Below are 25,095 nucleotides of genomic sequence, written 5' to 3' on the forward strand. Positions count from 1 at the left end.
CTTTTTAAAAATATTAGCAAATAAATTTGGTTTTGGAACTTGGTAGGAGGATAAGAAGTAATGAGGATTGAAAAAATGCAGCTAGATTTAGAACTAAATACATTTCTTAACTATTCATTTGGCAGAGTAGGTGGTATCTGATTTGACTATTTTTTATTTGTTTATGGATTTGGTGATTAGATTTATAAGCATGTCTTTAACTTCCTTAACTTTTTGGGCAGGTGATAGATTTTCTCCTTTTTTTATACAAATGGTTGCATGCTAAATAATGTTCCATAGTTTGCCATTTTCGCTTAGTGATGTATCTTGGAGATCTTTTTCTATGCTGCAGAAACAGCCCTCGTTGTTTTTGTTAAAGCTGCAGCATATTTTACTGTATAGAAATATAAGATTGGGTAGCCAATTCCCTATTGATGAACATTTGTTTCTCTAAACAGTGCTCAAGTGAATTATCTATACACATAAATTCCTAGAATTCAAATTGCTGGTTCAAAGAATATGTGCATTTTAAATTTATTTTAGATAGTGAGCTCAACTTTTTTTTTTTTTTGAGATTGAGTCTCACTCCATCACTCAGGCTGGAGTACAGTGCAATCTCAGCTCACTGCAACCTCTGCCTCCCGGGTTCAAACAATTTTCATGCCTCAGCTTCCTGAATAGCTGAAATCACAAGATACGCTCCACCGTGCTTGGCTGATTTTTGTATTTTTATTAGAGATGGGGTTTCACCACGTTTGCCCAGGCTGGTTTCAAACTCCTGAGCTCAAGCGATCCACCCACCTCAGGCTCCCAAAGTGCTGTGATTACAGGTATGAGCCACCATGCCAGGCCAAAATTGTTGATCTTCATTCAGACTGTACTGGTTTCATGTCCCACTGTGAGCCATGTGGGCTGTTCTGTTCTTGGTGTGAGCTTATAGCTGCCATCACATTCACTGCCCTTGAATGGATTTGTGTGACCAGTGCATTTGAAATTCATTTAGAGACTGATGCAACCTTAACCTTTGGGAAAGGGAAATTGAATTTATTTTTGAAACCCCAAAAACAATTTTCAGAAAAGTTATCTTTGTTTTGTTTATGAAGCAATTTTCAATGAAGAACAGGCTTTCAGTTTAGGATCTGGCATGGATGGTAATGTATTTGTGACCCTTCAAATCTTGGCAGTTACATTAAGGGAAAGCATAGTTTATCCTCAAAGCACAGGCACACCTGTGTTTTGTGTATTCTTATATATGTGTATAATTGTTAAAGATACTCTGTAACTAGATAAAAATTAAATACTCAGTGCTGAGCCTGTTCCTTCACTCAGTGTTTTCTTTTTGTCTTTAGATTAAAATGTCCATACTGTCCAATGGAACAAAGCCCAGGAGATGCCAAACAGATATTTTTCTGAAGAGATAACTTTAGTTTGCAATTTGTAAGTGAAACTGAATTGTGGGCGCATTTCAGAAGAGAATGTTCCATATAATGCAGCTAACCAAGGACTCCCATGTTTCTATAAGCTAATGCTCCAGAAACTTTGCCAACCTGTTAGTGTACACACACTGAGGGGAGTGCTCCCAGTGAATATTATCATAGGGCTTTATTATATTCTTGGTCTTCATTTCTGATCAAGTAAATACACCAGCAGTTGTCATTCAGTGCAGGTTTTTGTACTTAATTATATGGTGATTTTTTTACTTTTTAAGAGCAGAAACGGAAATTGACCTCCCCACCATGTGTTTAATATTTCTCCTGCTTTTACTTTTGTCATTTTCTTGATAATTGTAAGCCTTGAGAGTGTTTGTGAAAAAGTTTTATTTTCAGTTATGTATACATAATTAAAAGTTTTCAGAAAAAGTTTGACAAATTGTGGTTATGAAACTAATTTGCATTTTTATTTGCTTAAGGAAGAAAGCTGTGATAGATTCCAGATTTGCTTTTTGATGTTTTCCTCTGCTCCAGCTCCAAGAAGTCAGCACACCTGCATTTTAGCTCTGCATGCAGCCCCAGCAGGCTGTGTGTTAAAAATTTCATTGTTTAACCAGCTGGTGTGAGAAGTCTTCCGTTAGAGTAGAAGGAGTACTATTATTTGTTTTTTTGTTTTTTTTTGCTTTATTGCCAAGAGGTGCTTGTTTTAAAAGTATGTTTAATAAAATGAAATTCTAAAGTTAGAGGTGTTCTTAAGTTGATATTTGCTCTCTTGGTCCTGGTAGCCCTGTTATATCATTGCAGACACAGTGTTGTGCATGTGTGTATATATGTGCACCAGCATCAAACATTGTGTATCTGGAAGGAAAGCAGCATGTTCCAGTTCTAAAATGCAGTTACCAGACCCACCACTTTAAATCTTTAAAGTTAGAAGCTAGCAAATTTTCTGTAGTACAGAATGTTTATTGCTGTTTTTGTGTTTGAATAGTATAATGTTCGATGCCTCTCTTCAGCAAAGTGTATCATTTCATTACTGTGAATCTGTATATTAATCTAATGGATACAGATAATGATCTTTTCTCTTGTGAGGTATCTTCATTTAATGTACTGTCCAGAAATAGCCATGTGTAAGAGTCTCTCTGTATGATGAACCACATGGAAAAGACTTCTGTGGACATAATTCTGACTTAAGCCCATGAAGTTACTTCATTATAAGAAGAATGTTACATGGAAATCACCAAATATTTCGTGACTTTATTTCATCTGACATGGAGTGAATATCAATAGGAATACTTTCATAAGAAAATGAAAAAAGAAAACAGAAGCAAAGAGAAATGTTGCGCTTCACATTTTAAACTACAAATGGACTTAGTCTGAGGGAGGGCAATCACAGATTTGGTGCTAATTAGAAACTGGCAGCATTTACAGTAGTACACCAGCCTGGATGTTTTTTTCTGAACTGTTTACCTGGGAGAGCTGGGATTTGTTTGTGAAGCGAAAGAGTGCTGCGGAAAAGCTCTGTTTGCATACTGTGTAGCTAGGCCTATGTGGATGGCTACTGCTTGCTATGTGGGTTCTCCAGCAGTTGGGATTGGCCTAGCTCAGAGTGCTTGTCTGGTCCAACCTCAGTCTGGCCCCATAGCGACTTTTGCCCCATGATTCTGCTTCACTGTTGGAATCCTCTTTGAAGTTCCCCCTCTCTTTACTAAAGCAGTGAAGGAAGAGAACAGAGACAAACTCTGGACTGTGAAAGAGAAGGTAGAGAATTCCAGGCAACAGTCTGACTAAGGGTGTAAACCAGTTTATTATACATATATATATATATTTTTCCCTTTGAATTAAAACCTAGAGTATTGTTTTTTTTGTTTTTGTTTTTTACCCTTTCCTCCCTAGGCCAAGGTTAGCTTATTCTCATCTTTCCACCCCATATACCTACACAACATTTAGGCTTCATATAAGGTTTGAATGAGACAGATGTACTCTGAAGGCTGGTGGTAAATGTGTTTGGTGACCGAACACTTCATACAGTTGGCTTGGGCCACTTTTAAGGACAAAAGCCAGAGCTCAGCTTTATCCCTCTCCTAATGTTGGGAGTCAAAAAACTGTTGACAGTTTTCTTGTGCAGCTCATGAAAACTTTAAAAAGAACATGCTTTAACTGAAGCATTTGACTTTGCTGCTTTCTGTGTAAGGTCCTTGTACTCACCCTGGGCAGGGTGAGGGCCAAAAAATCTGCAACTCATGAATCTGACAATTTTACGTAGAAATTATGTCTTGTGACCATCCCTAAGTGCATAGATCTAAAATTCATGAGAGACTAAATGGGAGGGAGAGGTGGATTTAAAGAGGCCAGACCTTAACCAAAGATGCTGAGATATAGCATTCTGTCCTCCCTACCCTAGAAACTCCGTCATAAATGCTGTCACGACTCTTTCATCGCTGATGCTTTCTGCATGTCAGCAGTACAGGAGGATGCTTTTTGTCTCTCTTTGCCTCCGCTTAAAAAAGATAATGACAGAGGCAAGATTTTAACAGTCACATTTAATTATAAGGTACATCGAAGACAGAATTTCAGAATGGTTTCTAAAATTTTCTTGGGAACTGTTTCCACATATCAGTTATAGACAAAGGCCATGAGACTATGCTACACCAATAAAACCTTATTAGCAAGTCTTCAGAATCTGACTTAGCCAGAGCATCTGAGTGTTCAAGTACAGTTGTATAGTGGCTAAGGTTGTCTCTTGATCTTTTTTCTCTGTTGTGTGATCATCACAGATGCTATTTCCGTTGTTTTATTGGTGATTATATGAGACTTCTAATACATAAATGAACGGGTATTGGTGCCTCTTTATTTTAAAAATTTTGAAGAAAAGAGCCACCTCATATTCATAGGGTGTGTATTTTTTGAGTGTGTGAACATTTAATTGAAAATAAGAAAGTTATGAAGTAAATCTTAACTTTTCTGTAGCAGCTAATGTATACAGAGACACTAAAACCTACACCACATTTTGTGGGGAATGAGGATCCTCTTTTGTCCTCTCCAGGTAGTCCCGCAGGTTAGGCAGCTTAAGTTCAGTGTTCTTTATGCTGTGAATGATTTCCACCTCCGTGGCTTAGCCTTTGGGACAGTGGACACTGCAGCAACCAAGAACTCTTGGTTAACCGCACAAAACAAGCTGCTGGTAGACTACATTAGCCCTCTGGTTTTCCAGCTCAACCTCTGATAAAGTGGACTGACAGCCACGCTGCTCAGTCTGTTTAGTCAGCCGACTCAGGTTATTTTCAGGGAAGGCATGGAGGCATAGTTTGGTTAGTTTCATCACTATGATGCATAAGGTGACGACACAAACCAAATACCTTTCATCACTTAACTATACGTACGTTATCTCTGGTAACACTAGAATGCTGTGGTCTTGAGGGAATGTTAGCAAGGAACACATAGAAGATTTGGTGTTTCATAAGCCTGTCTAGCTGCAACAGGCTTTGTGTGGTACACTGATGTTTACCATAAGCCGGTACAAGCTTCATGAACCGTTCTTAATGAACTACAATTGAATAGATACCAAAAATAGAATGACAAATGTATTTTAATAGCAGACGAGGCAGTTAGTTTTAGGATGAATTTTCCACTGTTGATTTTACTTCAAGACATAGCAAGAGACATAAAATTTTGTTTTCAAGACATTTCCACTACAGTTTCAAGCTGTAGTGGGCATATGCTTCATTTACTTCCAAAGAGGCAAGAGCAGCTGGAATTGGCTTACAGCACATGCTTTGTTTCATGTTGTGGGTGAGGACCTACATACATTCTTATTTTAACAGTCACTTAACCTTCTCCAGCAAGGCAGTTGTGGGGTTCACTAGGATTTAGTGCCTGATCTTTTCTTTGGGAAGGGGGTGGGAATGAATGTGTTGGGGCTGGGAGGGAAGCAGAAGAAAATGGGAGCGTGAGTGAGTGTGCATGTGTCTGAAATTCACCATTGCCCCCACCTGTACCTAGCAAGGAACTAGGTGTTTGATGTATTTTGCTCATGACTGCAGTATGCATGTATTTTTTTCCTTTTCTGTGTTTTCTAAACTTACACTAAAGGATTCATCAAATCATCTTGTTCAGATGGCTCAGGATTGTATTTATTTTGCTTACCCTGTGCTCTTGGGTTCTATAGTATTTCTATAATTATGTAATGAGAATAGTGTTGCACTGTAATCTATCATATAGAGCTATATGTATGGAAAATTTTGATCAATTTTTTACGAAATGTATCCTGTTTGCAAAGGCACAATAAAGTTGCATCTTATAGACTATAGGCAATAAAGCTAACAATAAACCTTATTTAACACAAACCACATCCATATCCTCTGTTCATTTGATTTTGGAAAAAGTCTAGCATATCTGGTAGTTTCAGGGAATTCATTTTAACTTTAAGAATTCTGATATATTTAATTTATAAATTTCTGACTGATAACAGAGTTTTGGAAAACTATAAGAAATGCTTTGTTAATGTGTGTATTCCTATGTAAAACACATGGCTTCTCCTGTGTATATTTTTAAAAATTAAAGAAATGCACATTTAAAAAGTGTTTTGTGGAACCGGTCTGTATAAATGTGCCAGGTGACAAAGGTATAAGGGAGGGAGTAGGGAGGTGCTGACTGTGGTAGAATTGCTGTCTGCATTTGCTAAGGGTCTGCATAAGGAAATATCTGTCACCGTCTTATTCTGTTTCTGTGCCACCAACAGCGAGAAGAGGTGGTGACTGGGTATTGTCCCAAGTTTTGGTGGTGGTGGTTTTTGTTTTGAGACAGAGTCTCGCTCTGTTGCCCAGGCTGGAGCGCAGTAGCCTAATCTCGACTCACTGCAACCTCCGCCTCCCGGGTTCAAGCAATTCTTCTGCCTCAGCCTCCCGGGTAGCTGGGATTACAGGTGCGTGCCACCATGCCCAGCTAATTTTTGTGTTTTTAGCAGAGACAGTGTTTCACCATGTTGGCCAGGCTAGTCTCAAACTCCTGACCCTCAAGTGATCTGTCTGCCTAGGCCTCCCAAAGTGTTGGAATTACAGGCGTGAGCCACCACACTTAGCTGAGTCCTGAGTTTCTGAGTAGGCAATTATGTTAATGTTTCCAGGCTGCTGCCCCCTCTCACCCCTCCTGTGCACAGCAGGGACTCTGATCGGTGTGCCGACCAGAGTGGCAGTGAGTGTGTAGGCCTGGCAAAGAGGAGCCCAGAAGCAGCTTGATGTCCAGGCTGCTGGTGCGGTGGAACTTGTGCTGTCAGCATTGCCAGGAAAGACCAGAGACTGAATTGCCTCGTCCTCAATGGCAGGCTGAGGTGGTAGAGACCAAGAATTTATTTGTTCTCCTTTTGTATATTTTCGAAGAGATTTGATGTTACCTGAGATTTTAGGATGTTTCCTACCTATAGAAACCCTTGTGATCCCACCCAGTCATTGGAGCTAGTGGCCCAGGTAGTATAGAAGAGGCCTGGCAGGCCAGGCCAAGGTCTCACCACCTTTCCCTCCAGCATTTGGGCTCCTTAGGACTCAAAAGTGTTGTCCATGGACCAGCAGCATCAGCCGCACTTGGGAGCCTATGAGAAATGCAGAATCTCAGGCCTGAGCTCAAACCTACTGAACTGAAATCTGCATGGTCATGAGAAAACGGATTTCCTTTATAAGGAGCTTCCTGGATGCTTCCTATTTCAGGAAATATCCTCCCTTGTAAATGTGGCAGGTCAAGATCACTCACACTGAATAGGATTTACCTTTGAGGACTAAGGGTAAATCTGTTAGTCATCAAGAAAGTTTAAACTAACTGTGCTTTGAACTGTAGTTTTTTTTTTTTTTAAATGAGTGTTATTTCTTTAAGCATCTAAGTAATTGAGGGAGTACTGTATTTGCAGCATGGTAAAGTGCATTTTCCATTCCCTTCACCGAAACAGGGATGGTGTGCATCAAAGATGAAAAATAATTTTCATAATGACAGGGACTAAAAATGCACCCTTAAACGAAACAGCTTGATGCTTCTCACCCCCAGTAGAGAAAACTTGATAATCAGCCATATCCCAGCAGAAGGACAGGCTTTCCTAACTTTTCTTCTGTCAGCACCCTGTAAGAAATTTAATATCATAACCCTGTGTACACAAAATTTAGAATTCTGAAACATTTTGCAAAACAATATTTAATGCTACAAATGTGTGTGATGTGCTATTTCATTTTTAATGCTCACCAAGAATGATTTGATTTTGTGACCTGCTAATGAGTCAGTTTTTAAAACCTTGCATGACAGAATAATAATGCAATGGTCTACTTATCCACCAAATTTCTTTGAAATCTGTCAATATATGTATGATAGAAAGTACTTAAAAAAAAAAAAAAAAAAAAAAAACTTTCCTTGTAGCAGTAGGGTATTTCATACCCTGTGTGAGTCTTCTATGCTGGCAAATGTGGTGATGCACCTCAATGCTAGAAGGCTTGTGTAATCCAGAGCTACTAATTAGTGAGCTCTCCTGTCAGGCAATGTTGCATTTATTTAGCTATACTTCCTTTCAGCTTAGAAAAGTGCAAAGTTATGGCCAGGCATGGTCGCTTACGCCTATAATCCTAGCACTTTGAGAGGCCGAGGCAGGCAGATCACTTGAGGTCAGGGGTTCAAAACCAGCCTGGCCAACATGGCGAAAACCTGTTTCTACTAAAAATACAAAGAAATTAGCTGGGTGTGGTGGTGGGCACCTGTAATTCCAGCTACTCGGGAGGCTGAGGTAGGAGAATTGCTTGAACTTGGGAGGCAGAGGTTGCAGCAAGCGAAGGTCATGCCAACTGCAGTCCAGCCTGGGCGACAGAGCAAGACTCCATCTCAGAACAACGGAACAGAAAGTGCAAAGTGCTTTATGCTAAACATTGGCATGTAAAGTAGAGTCCTGTAATAAAAAGACGTGAGTTTTAAGATGTTGTGGTTTGACATCTTAGCAGTCACTCATTTAACATTTCCACTGTGCTGGGCACTAAGATGAAACAGCCTACAAACTGCTGGAAAATACAGAAAAGTAGAGCTGAGGTCCTGTAGTGAGGTTAATAACACGAGAGTGTTGGAAGAGACAGGAGGGCTGTAATAGTTGCATGTTTTTAAGGCCCACTCTGGCCACAATGGGATGAAGCGTGGTAGGGGAGGGGACAAGGCTAGAGCTGGGGAGGACAGTAGGTAATTAAGGTCAGTGTGAGTATTTGTTGAGTTGGGGGTGGTGGCGGGCGCCTGTAGTCCCAGCCACTCGGGAGGCTGAGGCAGGAGAAGCACCTGAACCCGGGAGGCAGAGGTTGCAGTGAGCCCAGGTCGCACTTGCACTCCAGCCTAGGCAATAAGAGCGAGACTCCATCTCAAAAAAAAAAAAAAAAAAGAAAGGTATCTATTGCTGGCTGGTGTTTTGATACAGATACCAAAACAAAAAACCACAGTATTTGTTGAGTATTGGTCTCGGGTACTCTTGGAGATCTCAGGTAGAGTGGTAAACAAGGCAGACTTGTTCTCTAAGTGAGAATCAGTGTCATATCTGAGAGTCAGAAATGTCATGAAGGAAATACAGGATGGCAATGTGCTCATCACACAGTGCTCTGAGCCTCCTGGTATTTAGAAAAGCAGTATGATGTTCTTGTCTCAAGTGATAGTGGGCTTTTTTGCTCTAGCGTTTTAACTGTATTCCCACTCTTTCTATTATCTATGTTTTCTAGGAGGATGAGTTTCTAACTTCACTGGTCTCCTTATATTGGTCTCCTACACTGTGTGGGTTGTGTAAAATTCTCTCAAATTCCACTTGGGGCTGGCCTTTTTACTCTATTCGAAGACATTTAGTGGCTGGGCCCAGTGGCTCACGCCTGTAATCCCAACACTTTGGGAGGCCGAGGTGGGCAGATCACTTGAAGTCAGGAGTTCAAGACCAGCTTGGCCAACATCATGAAACCCCATCTCTACTGAAAATACAAAACTTAGCCGGGCACGGTGGTGTGCGCCTATAGTCTCGGCTACTCAGGAGACTGAGGCAGGAGAATTGCTTGAACCCAGGAGGTGGAGGTTGCGGTGAGCCAAGATTGGGCTACTGCACTCCAGCCTGGGCAACAGAGTAAGACTCTACCTCTAAATAAATAAATACAGACATTTACCTACCACTCAAGTGTTGGATCCAGTCAAATGAAGGATTCTAGTGTGTCATTTTCCCCTCTGATGTAAAAATGTTTCTTGAAAGACATGTCCTTATCATTCAAGACTAAGCTCTCCCCTTGAGAATAATTAGAAACGCATTTTAAGTTTTCTTTCATTCTTAAGCACAAGACTATGCTGTCTTTAGATATTTGAGATTAGTGAGCTAATCTGCCCTAAAGAGGAATTTCACGGGAAATTATTAAATTGTCTTGAAAGCTTTCAAGAGTGGCTCAGGAAATACGGGGCTGAGGGCCTCTGTCCTTCCTAGCATGTGCCCTTAGGACTAGGCTTAGTAGCAGTTGTGGAGTAGGTTGCACGGGGTTTGCATGGTAGCTTCATGACCATCAGGGGCCTAGACTCCTTTCTGCTCCATGGTCTTAACATACGACCTCAAATTTACTCTTTTGTAATCCTAGCTGTGTTCCAGACAGGAAGGAGGAGGAAGTGGGTGGGGAAAGAGCAACCTTCTCCGTTGAGATAGCCCCTCTAGGAGCCTTTCCTGGAAACCCCACCTGGCAACTTATTTGCTGCGTGTGGCTGCAGGTGTGTGTGGGAACGTGGTCTCAGTTGGACACATTACCATCTCTTCAGACGCTAATTGTGTGCTCAGGCAAGTGATAGAAACTTCCTACACTTTTGCTTCTTCATCTGCAAAATAGAATGATAATAGTTCCTACATCATAGTTTTCATAGTTTCGATGAGACCTAAATGAGATACTGAGCTATGGTGAACATTGAATAAACTGGTAGTTTTATTAAATCAATAGAATATAAATGACATTTACAGACCACGGTCAGCTAAGGCGGAGCAGAAAAGGGAGAAATAGTAACTGGCACTCAGAGGTGAGATGTGTCTGAAGGGATGGAGGGCTCTTCAGTAGGTGCCAAGATGGCAAAATAGTACAGCACACTTTTTTCCTCCTCTGCCCTTCGTCAGCTGCCCAGAGGATAAGTAATAGAAACTTCCTACACTTTTGCTTCCTCATCTGCAAAGCAGAATGATAGTAGTTCCTACATCATAGTTTTGATGAGACCTAAATGAGATACTACTATGTGGGTTGTGTAAATTCTCTCAAATTCCACTTGGGGCTGGCCTTTTTATTCTATTTAAAGACATTTAGTGGCTGGGCGCCGTGGCTCACGCCTGTAATCCCAGCACTTTGGGAGGCCGAGGCGGGCGGATCACTTGAGGTCAGGAGCTTGAGACCAGCCTGGCCAACATGGTGAAACCCCAACTAACCTAAAATAACACGGCACCAGAGCTCCCTTGTAGAATTAATGACCATAGCCATCAACAGCGGAAGTGGGGTGGTGGCACTCCGGATTCAAGGCTGAGGTGAATTTCAAATAACACAGTGCTGTCAGGGGCTGAGTCTGTCTGGGACAGAGCTTTCCTGAGATGCATTCACCCTGCTGTGCACAGGGTGCTGAGATCCTGGGGTATATGTAATAACATATCAGTCAGGAATGGTTACTGTTTACATTTTTGGGGGAATAACAGAAATGGGAAGAATCAGACTCACAGAGCTGCATTCAGAGTATAATCAATATGGCACTGGTTTGGAAAAACTCAGTACAAGTTCATTTTTTTAGCATACATTTATTATTTGCTTACCATGTTCCCGGAGCTGTTCCAGGCAGTTGAGAAAACATGTATGAACTCATGTACTTTGAGGTAGGGACTATTATGAGTTCCATTTTATAAGTGGGGAAACTGAGGGATGAAGACATTAAGTCACTTGCTAGAGAACACAGTTAAGTAAGTAACAGAACCAGGAGGCTGGTGTATTTTGTTTTTGTTTGAGACGGTTGTGCCCCATTGCACAGGCTGAAGTGCAGTGGCATGGTCTCGGCTCTCTGCAGCCTCAAACTTCTGGGCTCAAGAGATCCTCCTGAGTAGATGAGACTACAGGCGTGTACCACCATACCTGGCTAATTTTTTTTTGTAGTTTTTGTAGAGATGTGGTTTCACCATGATTCCCAGGCTGGTCTCGAACTCCTGGGCTCAGTCAATCCACCTGTATTGGCCTCCCAAAGTGCTGGGATTACAGGCCTGAGCCGCTGTGACAGGCATCAGAAGGCTGGTTTAGAGCCTCTGCATTTAACCACTATGCTACTGACGCCTCCTTTAGTTCTCTTTGGTGGAGAAATGCTGCTCAACCCTGCTTTTAGGAGCAGCTTAAGTGGTGCTGCCCCAGGTATTCATAAAATTGTGTGCAGAGAAGTATTTGCACACAGATCCAGGGCAGGAAGGAGGCAGTTTCTGGCTGGTAGAAAAGGGAGATTTCTCCCTAACCCACTTGGATAAAGATTCATGAGGAATTTTCAAAGGTAGGGTGGGCTTTCTTAAAACCAATGGAACAGCTGGAGAAGGAAATGACAAATTTCTCTCTGGCTTTTTTCTTCCACAAATAGGATATGTTTTTATTAAATGAATGCATGTTAAATGAACCACATTGAGGCTGGATTCCAGCCAGCTGATACCCAGTTTCCAGCATAATAAAGGAGTCATTTCTCTTCTTTGTGTTTTTCAGGGTCAAAAAAAATTTATGGGCACATAAGAAGAAGATGTGTAGAACTAATGTCTCAGGCTAGCAATTGGCAAATGAAACATTGTTGGACCAGAGGCTGGCTGTGGAGTGCTCCTTCTGCGTGTGTAGAATGAACAGGTTGAATGTCTGTGGTTGTTGCTGATTCCTAAGCCTGAATTCACAGCCCACCATGAGTGTGTTTTAGGCCTGCATGGCCTGCAGATTTGTTTTCTATTTTCTTCCTGGTCCAGAGGGCTAGCTCTAATGAATGCATTTTCCTATATTGATATTTCTAACTTCCAAATTATTGTTTACCATTTTACTTGTGGCAAGTGGAATCCAGTTTTTTCTTTGAGGGTATAAAAAAAAATCAGTTAAGTATTTGGCCCTCTCCGCAGCCTCCCAAGGGTGGCCCCTCCACCACTCACCACCACCAACTTTGAGCTCCAGGTTGAAGAGGAAATGCTGCTTGTGGCAGAAATGCCCTTTTCCTGTTTTTGCCCTGACACAGATTCTTTGACATTCATTGGTGCTCCAGGGTTAACTTCACTAATTTCTCCCACGAGAAGGGCAGAGACCTGTTGCGAGATGCTCTGCCTCATCCTTCCCAGGGAATCCAGAGGTAGCCCGGAGCCCAGGCCCTGCTTCCACAGGAGGCCTCGAAACCTGGCACCTGCCCTGACCGGGCCCTCAGTGTGCCAGGCTCCTCCTGGCTCTGATCAACTGGGCTCAGGGAGGAGGGACATGGAGAATTTGTCTCATGGGAAATTTCTCAGCTTTCTCTTCTGCCTTCACACACAGGATACTTCATTTAGGGAATGGAAAGCCACCCTTGCTTTCTGTTCTCTAAAAGTATCTTGGCTTTAAAATTTACAACAGACTTCTAGAGGGCTGGTTACGTGGATGTATGTTTGCTTTATGATGTTATCGAACTGTCCATTTACAACTTAGCAATTTTCAGTATGTATATTTTACCTCAACAACAAGATGACTTTGTGATTTGTCATGAAAGGAGCATCATCACATCTGTTACCAAGAAAGAACAAAAGGAAGAAGGGTGATGCAGGGTGAAGCTAATCTGTTTTGATTGATGTGAAAATGGCAGGCTCAGGGTGAAGGTGGGGACTGATTAAATAATTTTAGGTCTTTTCCTAAAGAAACAAAAATATGTGCAACAGGTAATAGTTAAATAAATGATGACACGATCAAAATGGGATGCTGTTTAAAGAGGATGCTACAAATGTTTATTCATTAAAGCCACTTATAACAGCACAGTACAATCCCATTTTAAAAAGAAAGACATATTTTACATGTATGTGTAGAAAGTAATCAGGAAGAATGTACACCATATTAACAGGTGAAGAAATTATGAGTGGTTCGTATTTCCTTATCTACTTAAGTTTTTTCTCTTTAATGGTGGCAGGCATTTCTTGGATAATACGGTAAGCAAGGAAATGTGTGTTTGGGACAGCAGTTTGGGCTCTCAGCCTCCTTAAGAGAGTCAGGTCTGCCTCATCCGTGCATCTGCTGTTGAGCAGAGGCCTGGGCTGTGTGAGCAGCTCTCCAACAATTGTCTTTACAAACTGTAAAAAGTCATCAGTGATCCCAACAGCATGTTTGAATCTAGTATCTCAAATTCAGAGATTCGAGAGGGCCTTAGTTTAACCTCACTGATGCTCAGACTCTATGTGTAAAGGAGTGGCCTCTCCTCTTTCATGGGCCCTTCTGCAAGGCAAGGGCTGGGAGAGCAATTCTGCCTCCACATGGGGGTTTCACAGAGATTTTCTTTAGCGACAGAGGGATTCATTTTCCAGGGTGAAGATCAGCCTTCACTTTATTTTAGATTTATACAATTTTAGGCTTTATTATATATATTTAAAAAGTTAGATATTGTTCAACTACATTATAAAACTCTGCCAAAGGCAGTTCTCTTCTTTAATTCATTATCTCCTCGAGGCTCTGGGCACAGTATCCCAGGTTATCCAGAAGTACTTGTTTCCTTGCAGTTGGAGACTCAAGCACTTCACCCTGAGACAGGGGGGCCTCCGAAAGAAAGCCCTGAATGGTGTGAAGGAAAGAGTCCTGAGCTGGGAAACAAGGTCCCTCCAGCTCCCGCTCCAACCCTGACTTGCTGTGTGCCTCTGATCAAGCTGTCTCAGGGCGTTAGCCTCCTCCTTTGTAAAATGGGCGGAGAGGAGGTTGAGATGACTGGGTGCCTCCGGCTCTGTCAGCATGATTCTGAGAACAAGGCTCTGCGGGCGGCTCTGGCCTGCCCCTTTCCACCCGCTACCCCAATGTGCGCCCAGCAGTATTCTGACCCTTGTGGTGTACTGTAGATTTTACCTAGTTTTGTTTCCCGTCAAACACATAAAGAAAAAGTATTCTTTCTCACCCCACCCCCACTAAAATCATAATCATGAGAACGAATACACAGGGAGGAAGACTGGACAAAATGAAAGGGAAGGACTTGCTCTCTCAAAAGGCAAGATCTCAGTTTGAAGTAACGCAGTGGCTGTCGCACAGGGTTAGACGTATCTCTCCGAAAGGCTGGGCTTGCCTCCCGATTTGACCGCAGGCCTGAAAGAGAGGAAGGCCACCATCGTCGTAGCGAGAACCCCATCAGTGCAACATCCATCCATGTCCAGCCTCCCAAACCCCCAGCCTCTGAAAGATCTGAGAACCTGCCCCTGGGGCGCCAGCATGGGACTCGGGGAAGGACCTCAGCAGAGCACCCCTGCCAAGTGCCTTACTTGCACCATCTCATGTAATCCTCACAGCAGCCTTGGGGTGGGCACTGAGCTTGAGAAGTTAAACTTGCCCAAGCTCACACATCCAGGAGGTGGCTGAGCCAGGATCTAAACGGAGTTACTCCAGCTTCCTGGAGCCCTTGTCAAGGTCTCCACAGAGGCGTGAGAGTCAGGCTGATAACCAAAGTCGTTAGCTGACCTGAGTCTCAGCCCCAGAGGATCACAGGGATAGAGGAGGATGTCAGCAAGTCACCACCATCAGCCAAATGATGTTACGCTAAAAATGTGTGTTAATTCAGCACCAGTCTAGCACCTCCTAAATATGCTAATTCATCATGAGTGTCATGTCTGCATTCTCAGCCCTCTAAAACCTCTCTGTTGAAGCTGAGCTGCCCGCTGTCATCACTGAGTATATTAACTCGGGTGGTGAAATTCCCCAGATGTGTTTAATCTGTATAGCTTTGTATTTTAAGGCAGAATTTTATTCTCAGTTATTCATCTCAAAATGAGAGTTTTCAGAAAAGAGAAAAGGGATGATTCTCCTGCAAAAGTTCCCAAGTGCACCCTGAATAATAAAAATGCGAAAAAACGAAGTTTCTCCTTTTTTGTGTGTGTGATGGAATCGTGCTCTGTTACCCAGGCTGGAGTGCCGTGGCACGATCTCAGCTCACTGAATCTGCCCCCCGGGTTCAGGTGATTCTCCTGCCTCAACATCCTGAGTCGTTGGGATTACAGGCACGTGCCACAACACCCAGCTGATTTTTAAAGAGTCTTTATTTCCGTGGTATATCACCTATAACATATGCATTGGAAATTCGTTGCATTTCCATTGTTAAAAATAACAATGTATAAAGTCCTGAACTTGGATACCCTCAGAAAAATGTAAAGGAGTATAAAATGCAAACTCCAGGTATAAAATGTAAACTATTTTATCTACCAGAAAGAACTGGTGTACATAGTTGGTTATCCTTAACACTTCAGCCTACAACCACGGGTAGGTGTCTGAGCCTTGGCTGGAAGTTGCTGCTCCACTACTTGCCGGCAGTATGGCTTTGGACAAATCACTAAGTGTTCTGAGCCTCAGTTTCCTTATCTGTAAAATGGAGGTGATCATAACTACTTTAAAGGTTGTTATAAAAGGTAAAAAAAAAAAAAATCTATAAAGCAAGTAATGTGTATGGTAACTTTCATCAAATGGCTATTATTATTGATAATCTGAGTTTAATTGTGCCTTTGCCACTTTGGGTAGGTTTCCTAATCCTTGAGCCGATGAGCTGTGAGGTGGGACAAGGTTGCTGTGAGGATTAAGAGAGATGGGGAGTATCACCCCATCACAGTGCCTGGTGACAGCAGGCACTTGTTAGATGCCACCACAGGGATGCCTCAACGAACAGGTGAAGAGAGGAGGTTTTTAACAGAAAATGTGTTTTTTTGTTTTTGTTTTTAAATCATTTCAGAATGATCCTGGTCTGAAACTGGATGGGCAGTCACTTGAGCTGCCAGGTAGTGAATTGTCCCTGCATCTGGTTCCCCTTTTTTCTACTCTAGTCCTTGGCAGAAAACCAAGGCCCTACATGATACAGAGAAATTAGGAACCAAAGCCATTCGGGTTTTTTTGTTTTGTTTTGTTTTTTAAGTGCCAGATCAATTAAGATGGAGATTTACTGGAGTCACACTGCTCTCAGCACCAGCCTAACCCGGGCCTCCTTTTTCTCAAGGATGCAGGCCAGATGCCAGCCTCAGCTTCTCTTTGCCCTGGAACGAGCTGACTCCCTGCCCTAGGACTCCACGGCCTTGACCTCCCTTTGGGAAAAGTTCCCACTATTTGCTGCTGCGGAAATCAGGACCCCACCCCAGGGCTGCCCAAGGTGAGCAGGCTGAGGGTTCAAAAGAGACTCACCGGGGACATTTGCAAACACGTCTTCGGTTCCCTGGATAAGGAGAAAGAAGGGAAAAAGTGAGTGCCCCCATCCACCAGTAGTCCCCAAAGACGGGGTATTTTGTTTGTTTTGTTTTGATTTTTGGTTTTACAAAAAAATCGTTTCAGAATGATCATGGGCTGAAATTGGATGGGACAGATAGCGAATTGTCCTCACGAATTCTCCTTCCTTTCCTCTATTTCTTTGAGGATTATAACTCTTGAGACCCAGGTAAGGGTTTCTCATCCATACTTCGTCTCAAGCATCAATTTAAAGAAAAAAAAAAAAATGAGGCCGGGCATGGTGGCTTACGCCTGTAATCCCAGCACTTTGGGAGGCCGAGGCGGGCGGATCACAAGGTCAAGAGATTGAGACCATCCTGGACATGATGAAACCCCGTCTCTATTAAAGGTACAAAAATTATCCGGGTGTGGTGGCACGCGCCTGTAGTCCCAGCTACTCGGGAGGCTGAGGCGGAAGAATCGCTTGAACCCAGTAGGCGGAGGTTGCAGTGAGCCGAGATTGTGCCACTGCACTCCAGCCTGGTGACAGAGCAAGACTCCGTCTCAAAAATAAATAAATAAATAAATAAATAAAATAAAAATAAATAAAATAAATAAAAAAGAAAATTAAAAAAAGGAAAAAAATGCAACTATAGGTGCGACTGAACGCGAGGAGCCTGTAGACCTGATCCGGCACTTCCCCTGCATGGGACCCAAAGCGGGATGGGCCGCTTGCGGGAAGGGAACCAAGGGTGAACTGGTCGTGGTTTTGACCTAACCCTTATGGGCACTTGACCCAGGGCCACAGCGGCCCCCTCCCGGCGGGCGTCTGTCCTGTGTACCGACCTGTGCGCGCGCTGCGGGCTTCGCTGACAGAACACACCTGTTGCAGCCCCTCTGGGAACAGGGCTTTATCTTCCCAAAACCTCTCCCAGAGCGCGAGAAGGAGCAGGAAGAGCTCTCTCGCGTTCTATCTCCAGGAAAGAAGTGCCTTTACCTGTGGGGCAGCTCCGGAGTCCCAGAAATCTCAACCCACCGCCCGCGAGGTCTGCCTGGAACTAGCAGCGCCGAGGGCGGGAGCTGGGCGTACTCATCCTCGCCGCGATTCCTCGGGACTTACTGTGATTGCAATAAATGGTGATGACCAGTGACAGGAGAAGGACCCCGCAGGTCCCGGCCAAGGGCACCCAGATGTAGATATCACAGGCGAAGTCCAGCCCTCTCGTGTCCACTGACGAGACCAAAGACAACAACATTTAGGAGCGGGCCCGGGATCCCCCTACCCGGCCCACAGTCCGGGACACGTCTCTTAGCCTCAGGTCTCGGTTTCCCACCACTTGGGCAGCCCCCGGCTCTACCTACAGTATCAGGGCTGCCCCTGGCATGGGCTGTCCCCGCGGTCCGTGCCGCCCGCGCCCCAGGACCCCGCACGTCTCACCTGCGCCCCCCGCCGCTGGCCGGCAAGCCTGTGGAAGCAGGGACAGGGGCTGCGACGCAGTGGTGGGCTCCGGTGTGGGTGGTCGCGGTGCTGGCGTCGTGGTGGGCTTCGCTGCAGGAGCAACAGAGCGTGGTCGGGGACCAGGCTGGGGTTATGGACTGGCCGCTACCCAGCCTGGCCCGGGGCGCCTTTCCCCACGGGGGATCCTCCCCCGGGGTTTTCCTGGGAGAAGGGATGGCAGAGGAGACGGGATGAAGACCCGGGAATGCTCGCCTACCCCTGTGCTCGGCCCAGGCTCAGCCCTGAGCACGCGGCGCCCGGGGCCAGAGCGCAGGAGCACGCTTCCTGGCACCCGGCCTCTCTCCTGGGCTGAACCAGCAACCCTGGAGCGCGGGTTAAGTTTTCTGTCCGCATTTTACCCACGAGCAAACAGAGGCGCAGAGAATTTAAGTCGTTTGCCCAGAACCACGCAAGCATCCGAACTCGAGCCCAGATCAGCCGGACTTAAAAAGCCATCTCCAGTCCCCAGTCAGCCGCAGGTTAGCCTCAGTTTGCCCGTCTATGAAATGGGAACAGTATCTAAGTCGCTTCCAGGTGCTCTAGGAGGCTTGAAAGCAGGGCCTCCGTGTGGAAAACAAAGTGAGGGGAACCCCAAGCCCCATGCGGAGAGGCGCCGCACCCCGCGCCCGAACCTGGCAGGAAGACCGGCACGAAGCTGCTGAAGTGCATGATGGAGTTGCTCAGGGCAGAGCAGAAATAGTAGCCCTGGTCCTTCTCGCGGAAGTCGCGCAGGGTGAGAATGAAGCTGTCCCCCATCTTCTTGCCGGAGAAGCGCTGGGTGTCCAGCCCATCGGCCACCTTGGGCTTGGTTTGGGAGATGTATAGGAGGAAGGTGGGGCTGGCGGCAGCGCCGCGAGGCTGGAAGAGCCACGAGCAGCCCGAGGCCGGGTTGGACAGCAGCACCTCGCACTTCAGCTCCACCTTGTCGCCCAAGTTCCAGGTCCGATCCAGCGGCGACACCCGGAACCGATTCGGCCTCGCAGCGTCTGCAGGCAGCAGGCAGCGAGGCTGAGTCCCGCGCCCCCCGACCGCCCCATACCCTGCCTTCCCGGGGGTCACAAACTCACGGAGCAGCAGGGCCAGCGGCAGGAGTAAGGCGGTCACGGGCGAGGCCATGACGCGCTCCCCAGGACGCGGCGCGGCTCAGCTAGAAGCTCGGGCTCGAGGAGCAGCGCGCGGGAGCCGGTGGGGCGCAGAGCGGGGGGGGGGGGGGGGGGGGGAGGGGAGTTGCGCCCTTCGACCTGCCCGGAGACTGATTTCGCATTTGGAGGATGTGATGTCACCTGAAGCCCCCGCCGAGGACAGTCACCCTCCTTTTCGCGGTTGTAGCCTTTCAGCCGGGTGAGGAGTCTGGGGCCGTGAGCGGGGCCGTCGAGGCAGCCTGGCGGGGCAGCTGGGGACAGCTGGGGACAGCTGAAAACTGCGGATTTGGGGATGAGGAAAAGGGCTTGGAAATAGTCCTTGGAAATGGCTGTCTTGTGAGATTGACAGAGTGGGTGAAGAGAGATCAAAGATTTCAAGAAGTGAGGGCGAGAGCAGGCAGGAAAGGAGGGGAGTGTCCCTTCCTTTGCCTTCACTAAACGCGTCTCTTGAACTTTGGGGCTTTTTATCGGCAAAATGGGCACTGAGGACTGAAAAGAAAGAAGAGCTAGCGACCTGCCCGCTTCACGGGAACTCGGGCAGAGCAGCCGCAGTGTTCAGCGAGGAAGGGCCCTCTCCCTTCCCCCGGGAGATTTCCATGAGGGCGGCAGCAGCCGAAGCCTTGGGTGTCTCTGCTGACCTCACCCTTCCGGGCTTTCACCTAGCGGCTACACTCACCACACAGCCTCATTTCTTCTTGCGGCCCTTGCAAGAGCCTCCACACCAGTCTCTCTCCTGACTTGTCTTCCAGCCACGCTGTTAAAAAAGTTATTATTCTCCCTGTAATTCCAGCACTTTGGGAGGATGAGGCAGGCAGATCACCTGAGGTCAGGAGTTCCAGACCAGCCTAACCAACATGGAGAAACCCCCTCTCAACTAAAAATACAAAATTAGCCGGGCATGATGGCAGGTGCCTATAATCCCAGCTACGTGGGAGGCTGAGGCAGGAGAATCTCTTGAACTCGGGAGGCAGAGGTTGCAGTGAGCCATTGCACCCCAGCCTGGGCAACAAGAGCAAAACTACATCTCAAAAAAAAATTATTATTATTCTCATAAAGGGGATCTGACATCACTCCTGCAGCCTCCCATGGACTGCATTGCCGGATGGAAACTCAACCCCAGCTTAGTTGACCAGGCCTAGGGTGCTGGCTCCTCCCAGCCTCTGCGCAGCCCCCTGCCCAGCCTTTCCCATACACCTGCAACTGCAGCTTCACAGGCTTGAAGTCATCCAACCACTGCGCTCTGTGCTTTCATACCCTTGCACTTACAGTCCCTATCAGAACAGGGATACTGGTCTGTTTAAGCCCTGGAGCCAGCTCCTGTGCTGTCTCACTTGGACCTCATTTCTTTCACCCCCAGCTCTGGGTACTCTGCAGGGAGGTGTGGGTGACATGGGTGAATGTTTGGTGGAGGTGGTTTTCTCTCTTCTATACCTGGCACACATGTGTCGTCCCTTCCCTTTTGTTTCCCTTTAAAAAAAAAAAAGGCTGGAGCCTCATTATTTTGCTCTGGCTGAGCTTGGGACTCCTGAGCTCCAGTGATCCTCCCGCCTCAGTCTCCTGAGTAGCTGGGACTATAGGCTCATCCTTCTTTTTTGTCTGTTGCTGTCCTGAAACCTTCTGTCCCCACTGGCATGCCCTCTTCCCATTTCTTCGGGGTTTCTGAGTCTTTCCACTTTGAATCCCATAGTGGCTGCACCTCACATTGCTACTGCTTGATCCTAGAGGCAAGCCACCTAGCATTCTGTGTTCCACGTGTCTGCCCCACCCACGAGTTCTCCTGGGCCAGGACTGTGCCCCAGACTTCATGATGTGTCTTCCATCCCCAGAAGCACAGCATGGGCTGAGCTGTTCTTGTTGAACTGTGCTCTTTGTCCTTGTGAGGCCCAAACTTAAGTGTTGGGTGGGATTTTTTTTGTTGTTGCTATTTTTTTTTTTTTTTTTGAGACGGGGTCTGGTCTGTTTCCCAGGCTGGAATGCAGTGGCATGATCTCACCTAACTGCAACCTCTATCTCCCAGGCTCAAGTGATCCTCCCACCTCAGCCTCCCAAGTAGTTGAGATCACAGGAGTGTACCACCATGCCCGGCTAAATTTTTGTATTTTTGGTAGAGATGGGGTTTCACCCATGTTGCCCAGGCTGGTCTCCAGTGTCTGAGATCAAGCACTCAGCCCCGCCTTGGTCTCCCAAAGTGTTGAGATTATAGGTGTGACCCACCATATCTGGGACTGGATGGGCTTTTTTTTTCCCTAATTATTTTGATTTCAGTACCTCCTTCCAGGTTCCTCAAAGCATCCAAGATGCTTATTCTAAGATGGAACATTTTATATTCAGAAAATTTTTTAATGTCTTTTAAGAGACAAGAGTGCAATATGTTCTTGGGAAAGTTCGGACAATTCAAAAACCAGCACAGAGTTCCCTGTCTCAACTCTCATCACCGTCATCTGCTCCCCACAGAAAACAGACAGTATCTACATAAACAGATGTTTTATACATCATCTTAGACACATGGGATTGTATGAGGTATACATATTTTGCAACCTATCTTGTTTCACAGTAGGAGAGCTTTCAGCAGATGTAAATCCACCCCATTCTTATAAATGGGTGCATTTTATATGGGTGTTCCATAATTTAATTCTGCTGTTAGTGGACAAATTTGGCAATTGCCTGTTATTACAATGCTATCCAGGCTGTGGTAGGTACAATGTATCTGTATCACTGAGGACTTGCACCAGTACCTGCAGCTTTTTCAAATGGAAGATGAGGGAGTTGAGGAAGAAAGCACCTTTGCACTGATGGTCAGAACTGGCATATTGATGTATGCATGTGTGTGTGCATGGTATGTGGGTCCCTTGCTGTATAGACATAGTGCTGTGCCTCAGCTTACCTGAATGAAGGAGACAAGGAAGGAATAAAGTCCAGACAGGCCACCAACACATCAATCCTTGCTCTAGATGGCAGTTTGCCATTTTGCTCAGCACCATCAGCACTGTATCAGGAGTGTCAAATAGCCCTACTGGCCAAAGGCTGCAATCAGGAGGGTGGTAAAGATGGCTAGACACGAAACTGCACTTGCCCAGTGATGGAAGCATTGAGGGGGCCAGAGTCAACCTCCCCACATTTGGATCTTGGGAACCAGGCCCCTGAGTATGATGATGGCCAGATTTTGGGGTGTACTGCTTGAAAACAGAGTAGTTCCATCTTAGTCTCCCGGAAATCAGCTTGGGGGCCTTTTAGCCCTGCGAGTTGTGGGGAGGACAAGGCAACATGTCAAACCCACCAAGGAGGCTTGTGACCCCAGTGATATTTTTCACAGAACACAGTGCATTCTTGATGTAACCACAATGACATCCGCCTTGCAGTAGGCAGAAGAACAGATGCAATTGCACAAGTTCTGGAGATACTTTCTATAGACCAGGTGTGCAGATGGCTGGGTTGGGCCTATCCATCACTGCCAGGTAAGCTCCCACACCCCACACTGCAGCACTCACTTGGGATGGCATGAAGAAATGTGAATGGCTGCATTCCTTTAAGCAAGCCCCTTATTTTAAAAAACATCCAGAGGCAAATAGGGTAAGATAGTAACCAGTTTCTACGCTTATTTAAACTGGTCCATGGAAATGGAAAATTTTAATTTAGGTTGAAGATGTATTCAAAATGCATAACTGGGCAGAGCAGTGGTAGGAATTTCATTGGGGTTCTGTGCCACTCCTCCTAAAATATGGACTGCAGGGACGGCCTGGAATCACAGCTGGGAAATTGCCTGCTGTATCCCCACTGCCGGTTCAGGTCTATAAAGATGTTACTGTTCTTGGAAGGAGTTAGCTTGTCCAGGGCTAGAAACTCTAGAATTATCAGGGCTTTGTTTTATCTCAATTACAAATGCCAATCAATTTGGCCTCACTTTGGTCATCTTTATTTTCCTCCACCCTGAATTCCCCAAGTTCATCTAGGCTGCTGTCCTTATTTCCTGGACTTTTGCAGTGGCCTCTTAACTGGCCATCCCCATTTCTGCTCTGGTCTCTTCTAGTGAAAATTTCATCATGCCAACCCTCTGCTTCAACCTGAAAGGGCTTCCTGGTGTCCCTAGGAGAATGTCAGGATCCCTAATGTTGCCTGTGAGGCCCTGCACACTTGGCTTCATAGTCTCTGTCCTCTCTCCCCATCACTTTCTTCACTCCTCCTAGGTTCAGCATCTCTCATTTCTCAAAGGGTCCCTAGTCCTTTCCAATTCAGAGCCATTAAGCATGATATTCCCTCAACTGAGAATGTTCTCACCTCTGTTCTCTGCTTACCAATCTCCTCTCCCTTAAGACCCAGCTCAAGCGTCTCCTTCCTGTGGGGTTCAGCTCCTTCCTCCTCCCACTCCCAGGCAGTATAGACCACATCCTTCTCTTCTCTGTGTCACCCAGACCTTGGGTATCTGCAGACTAGAGCACAATGGTTTGCCTGTCCAGCTTGACCACCAAACCCTTGGTCCCTTGAGGAAGGAGACTTGTGCCTCTCATGTTTATACCAGGGTGCCAAACAGAGGGCTTGGCACACACTCGAGTGACACACACTCAAGAAATTCTTGCTCAGTAAAAGCTAAAGGAAGGCAGAAGTAGAGTATAGCAGACCAGAGGAGGCTGAGATAGTTCAAGTAAGGGTGGTCAGGAAAGGCTTCACACATAGTTAGGTGTGAAGATAAAGGAAGAATTAGGAGAGAAGTTGGTTAGAATGAGGCATTTGATATTTCTAATTAAGATTGGCTGACACCATGCTTTAACACACAGTAATGGTGTAGTTAAAAACAAAAGGAAGAGGAGGAAGGGGAGAAGGCAGATGTACTCAAAAGCAAGATAAACATCTTAAAGGATGTAGTTTCAGGGCAAGGGCTGGAATCAGGGGTTGGCTTGCTGGAATCTGTTCTTAGCAAACCATTCTTGGGCCTGGGTCTTGAGGATCTATTCTTAGTGCAGAGACACCAAAAATTTGACTCTTCCAGCTAACGAAGTTCCATAGCGCTGTGGAGGAGAAGGGGCGCCAGGTTCCCCTGGGGAGCTCCCTGGCTTCCCTGTGGGGAGGCTGGAGCCAGGCTCTCTGCTTCAAACAGGGATTTGGATCTGGGTTTCTCTTGACTGAAGGAGATTCCACAGCCACCTATGTAAGGCCTAGTTCTGACTGTGGGCCGTGGAAAGTCAGAGGCTACTAAAAAAGTAACTCAGGAAAAGAGAGAGTAAGAGAGGAAGAGATTTTGAAAAATTTCTATTCAAGATAATCCTACACACACACTCAAAATTCAAAGTATATATATAAGAAAGACTCAACAAGTGGAATGTGAATTCACTTCCCCAAAGATGAAAATTATTGAACAATTTGAAAAAAAATTTAAAATAAAGAGAACAACAAATGTAGAAAATGCAGAAATTAAAAAAGAACAGTTGAAGATGATAAATACTGAGCATAGTGAAAATGAACACTCTAGGTATAAACTAGGATATACTATAGGTTGGGCATGGTTGAAGGGATAATAGAGCATTGGGAGCTAGCACTGGGAAATTCACAGAGAATACAACACAGGGAGATGGAAGCAGTCTTAAAAAGCTGTTGAGATGTATATTAGCATGGTGAAATGTTTAAGAGGATTTCAGAAAGGGGAGAACAAAGGGAATGTGGAGAAG

At 45.4% G+C, this 25,095-nt stretch overlaps 2 protein-coding genes across 8 annotated transcripts in view; one reads left to right on the forward strand and one right to left on the reverse strand.

Moving 5' to 3' along the window:
• RMND5A (required for meiotic nuclear division 5 homolog A) overlaps positions 1 to 16,912 on the forward strand; it is a 73,638-nt gene extending 56,726 nt beyond the window's left edge. The window contains exons 9-11 of one of the 5 annotated variants that reach the window (XR_004258311.1): positions 1,329 to 1,416; positions 12,131 to 12,265; positions 16,593 to 16,912. Coding sequence is in view for 4 of the 5 variants with exons in the window: in XM_032243613.1 (XP_032099504.1) it covers positions 1,329 to 1,392 (64 nt within the window). In the remaining variant the exon portion in view is untranslated. Of the gene's footprint in view, positions 1 to 1,328; positions 1,417 to 1,888; positions 5,990 to 12,130; positions 14,475 to 16,592 lie in introns of those variants that run through there. The other 4 variants (XM_032243613.1, XM_032243610.1, XM_032243611.1 and 1 more) reach the window with 4 other exon arrangements.
• Positions 13,346 to 20,260, reverse strand: CD8A (CD8a molecule). Of its 3 annotated transcripts, XM_032243615.1 has the most exons (7): positions 20,112 to 20,260; positions 19,361 to 19,713; positions 18,926 to 19,279; positions 18,234 to 18,344; positions 17,916 to 18,026; positions 16,775 to 16,805; positions 13,346 to 14,704 (listed from the first exon to the last, which is right to left on the reverse strand). In XM_032243615.1, the coding sequence occupies exons 2-7, from the start codon at positions 19,407 to 19,409 to the stop codon at positions 14,653 to 14,655; spliced, it is 708 nt and encodes a 235-aa protein (XP_032099506.1). In that variant the 5' UTR covers positions 19,410 to 19,713; positions 20,112 to 20,260; the 3' UTR covers positions 13,346 to 14,652. The 3 variants fall into 3 exon arrangements, with proteins under 3 accessions (XP_032099506.1, XP_032099505.1, XP_032099507.1); XM_032243614.1 differs by lacking the exon at positions 20,112 to 20,260 and having other exon boundaries at positions 19,361 to 20,059; XM_032243616.1 differs by lacking the exons at positions 13,346 to 14,704; positions 20,112 to 20,260 and adding an exon at positions 15,631 to 15,967 and having other exon boundaries at positions 19,361 to 20,069.
• Between the last annotated feature and the right edge of the window lie 4,835 nt (positions 20,261 to 25,095).

Source organism: Sapajus apella, unplaced genomic scaffold, assembly GCF_009761245.1.
Source record: "Sapajus apella isolate SASKATOON/1434 unplaced genomic scaffold, GSC_monkey_1.0 scaffold52, whole genome shotgun sequence".
Taxonomy (NCBI): Eukaryota; Metazoa; Chordata; class Mammalia; order Primates; family Cebidae; genus Sapajus; species Sapajus apella.

What these genes read in the sequence shown, in the direction of transcription:
- CD8A (XM_032243615.1), bottom strand. Translation starts at nt 19,409, where the DNA reads ATGGCCTCGCCCGTGACCGCCTTACTCCTGCCGCTGGCCCTGCTGCTC. An exon ending in CGTGCCGGTCTTCCTGCCAG is followed by an intron (nt 18,345 to 18,925) that starts GTTCGGGCGCGG and finishes TTGCTCCTGCAG; the next exon opens with CGAAGCCCACCACGACGCCA. An exon ending in CACCATTTATTGCAATCACA is followed by an intron (nt 16,806 to 17,915) that starts GTAAGTCCCGAG and finishes CTCCTTATCCAG; the next exon opens with GGAACCGAAGACGTGTTTGC.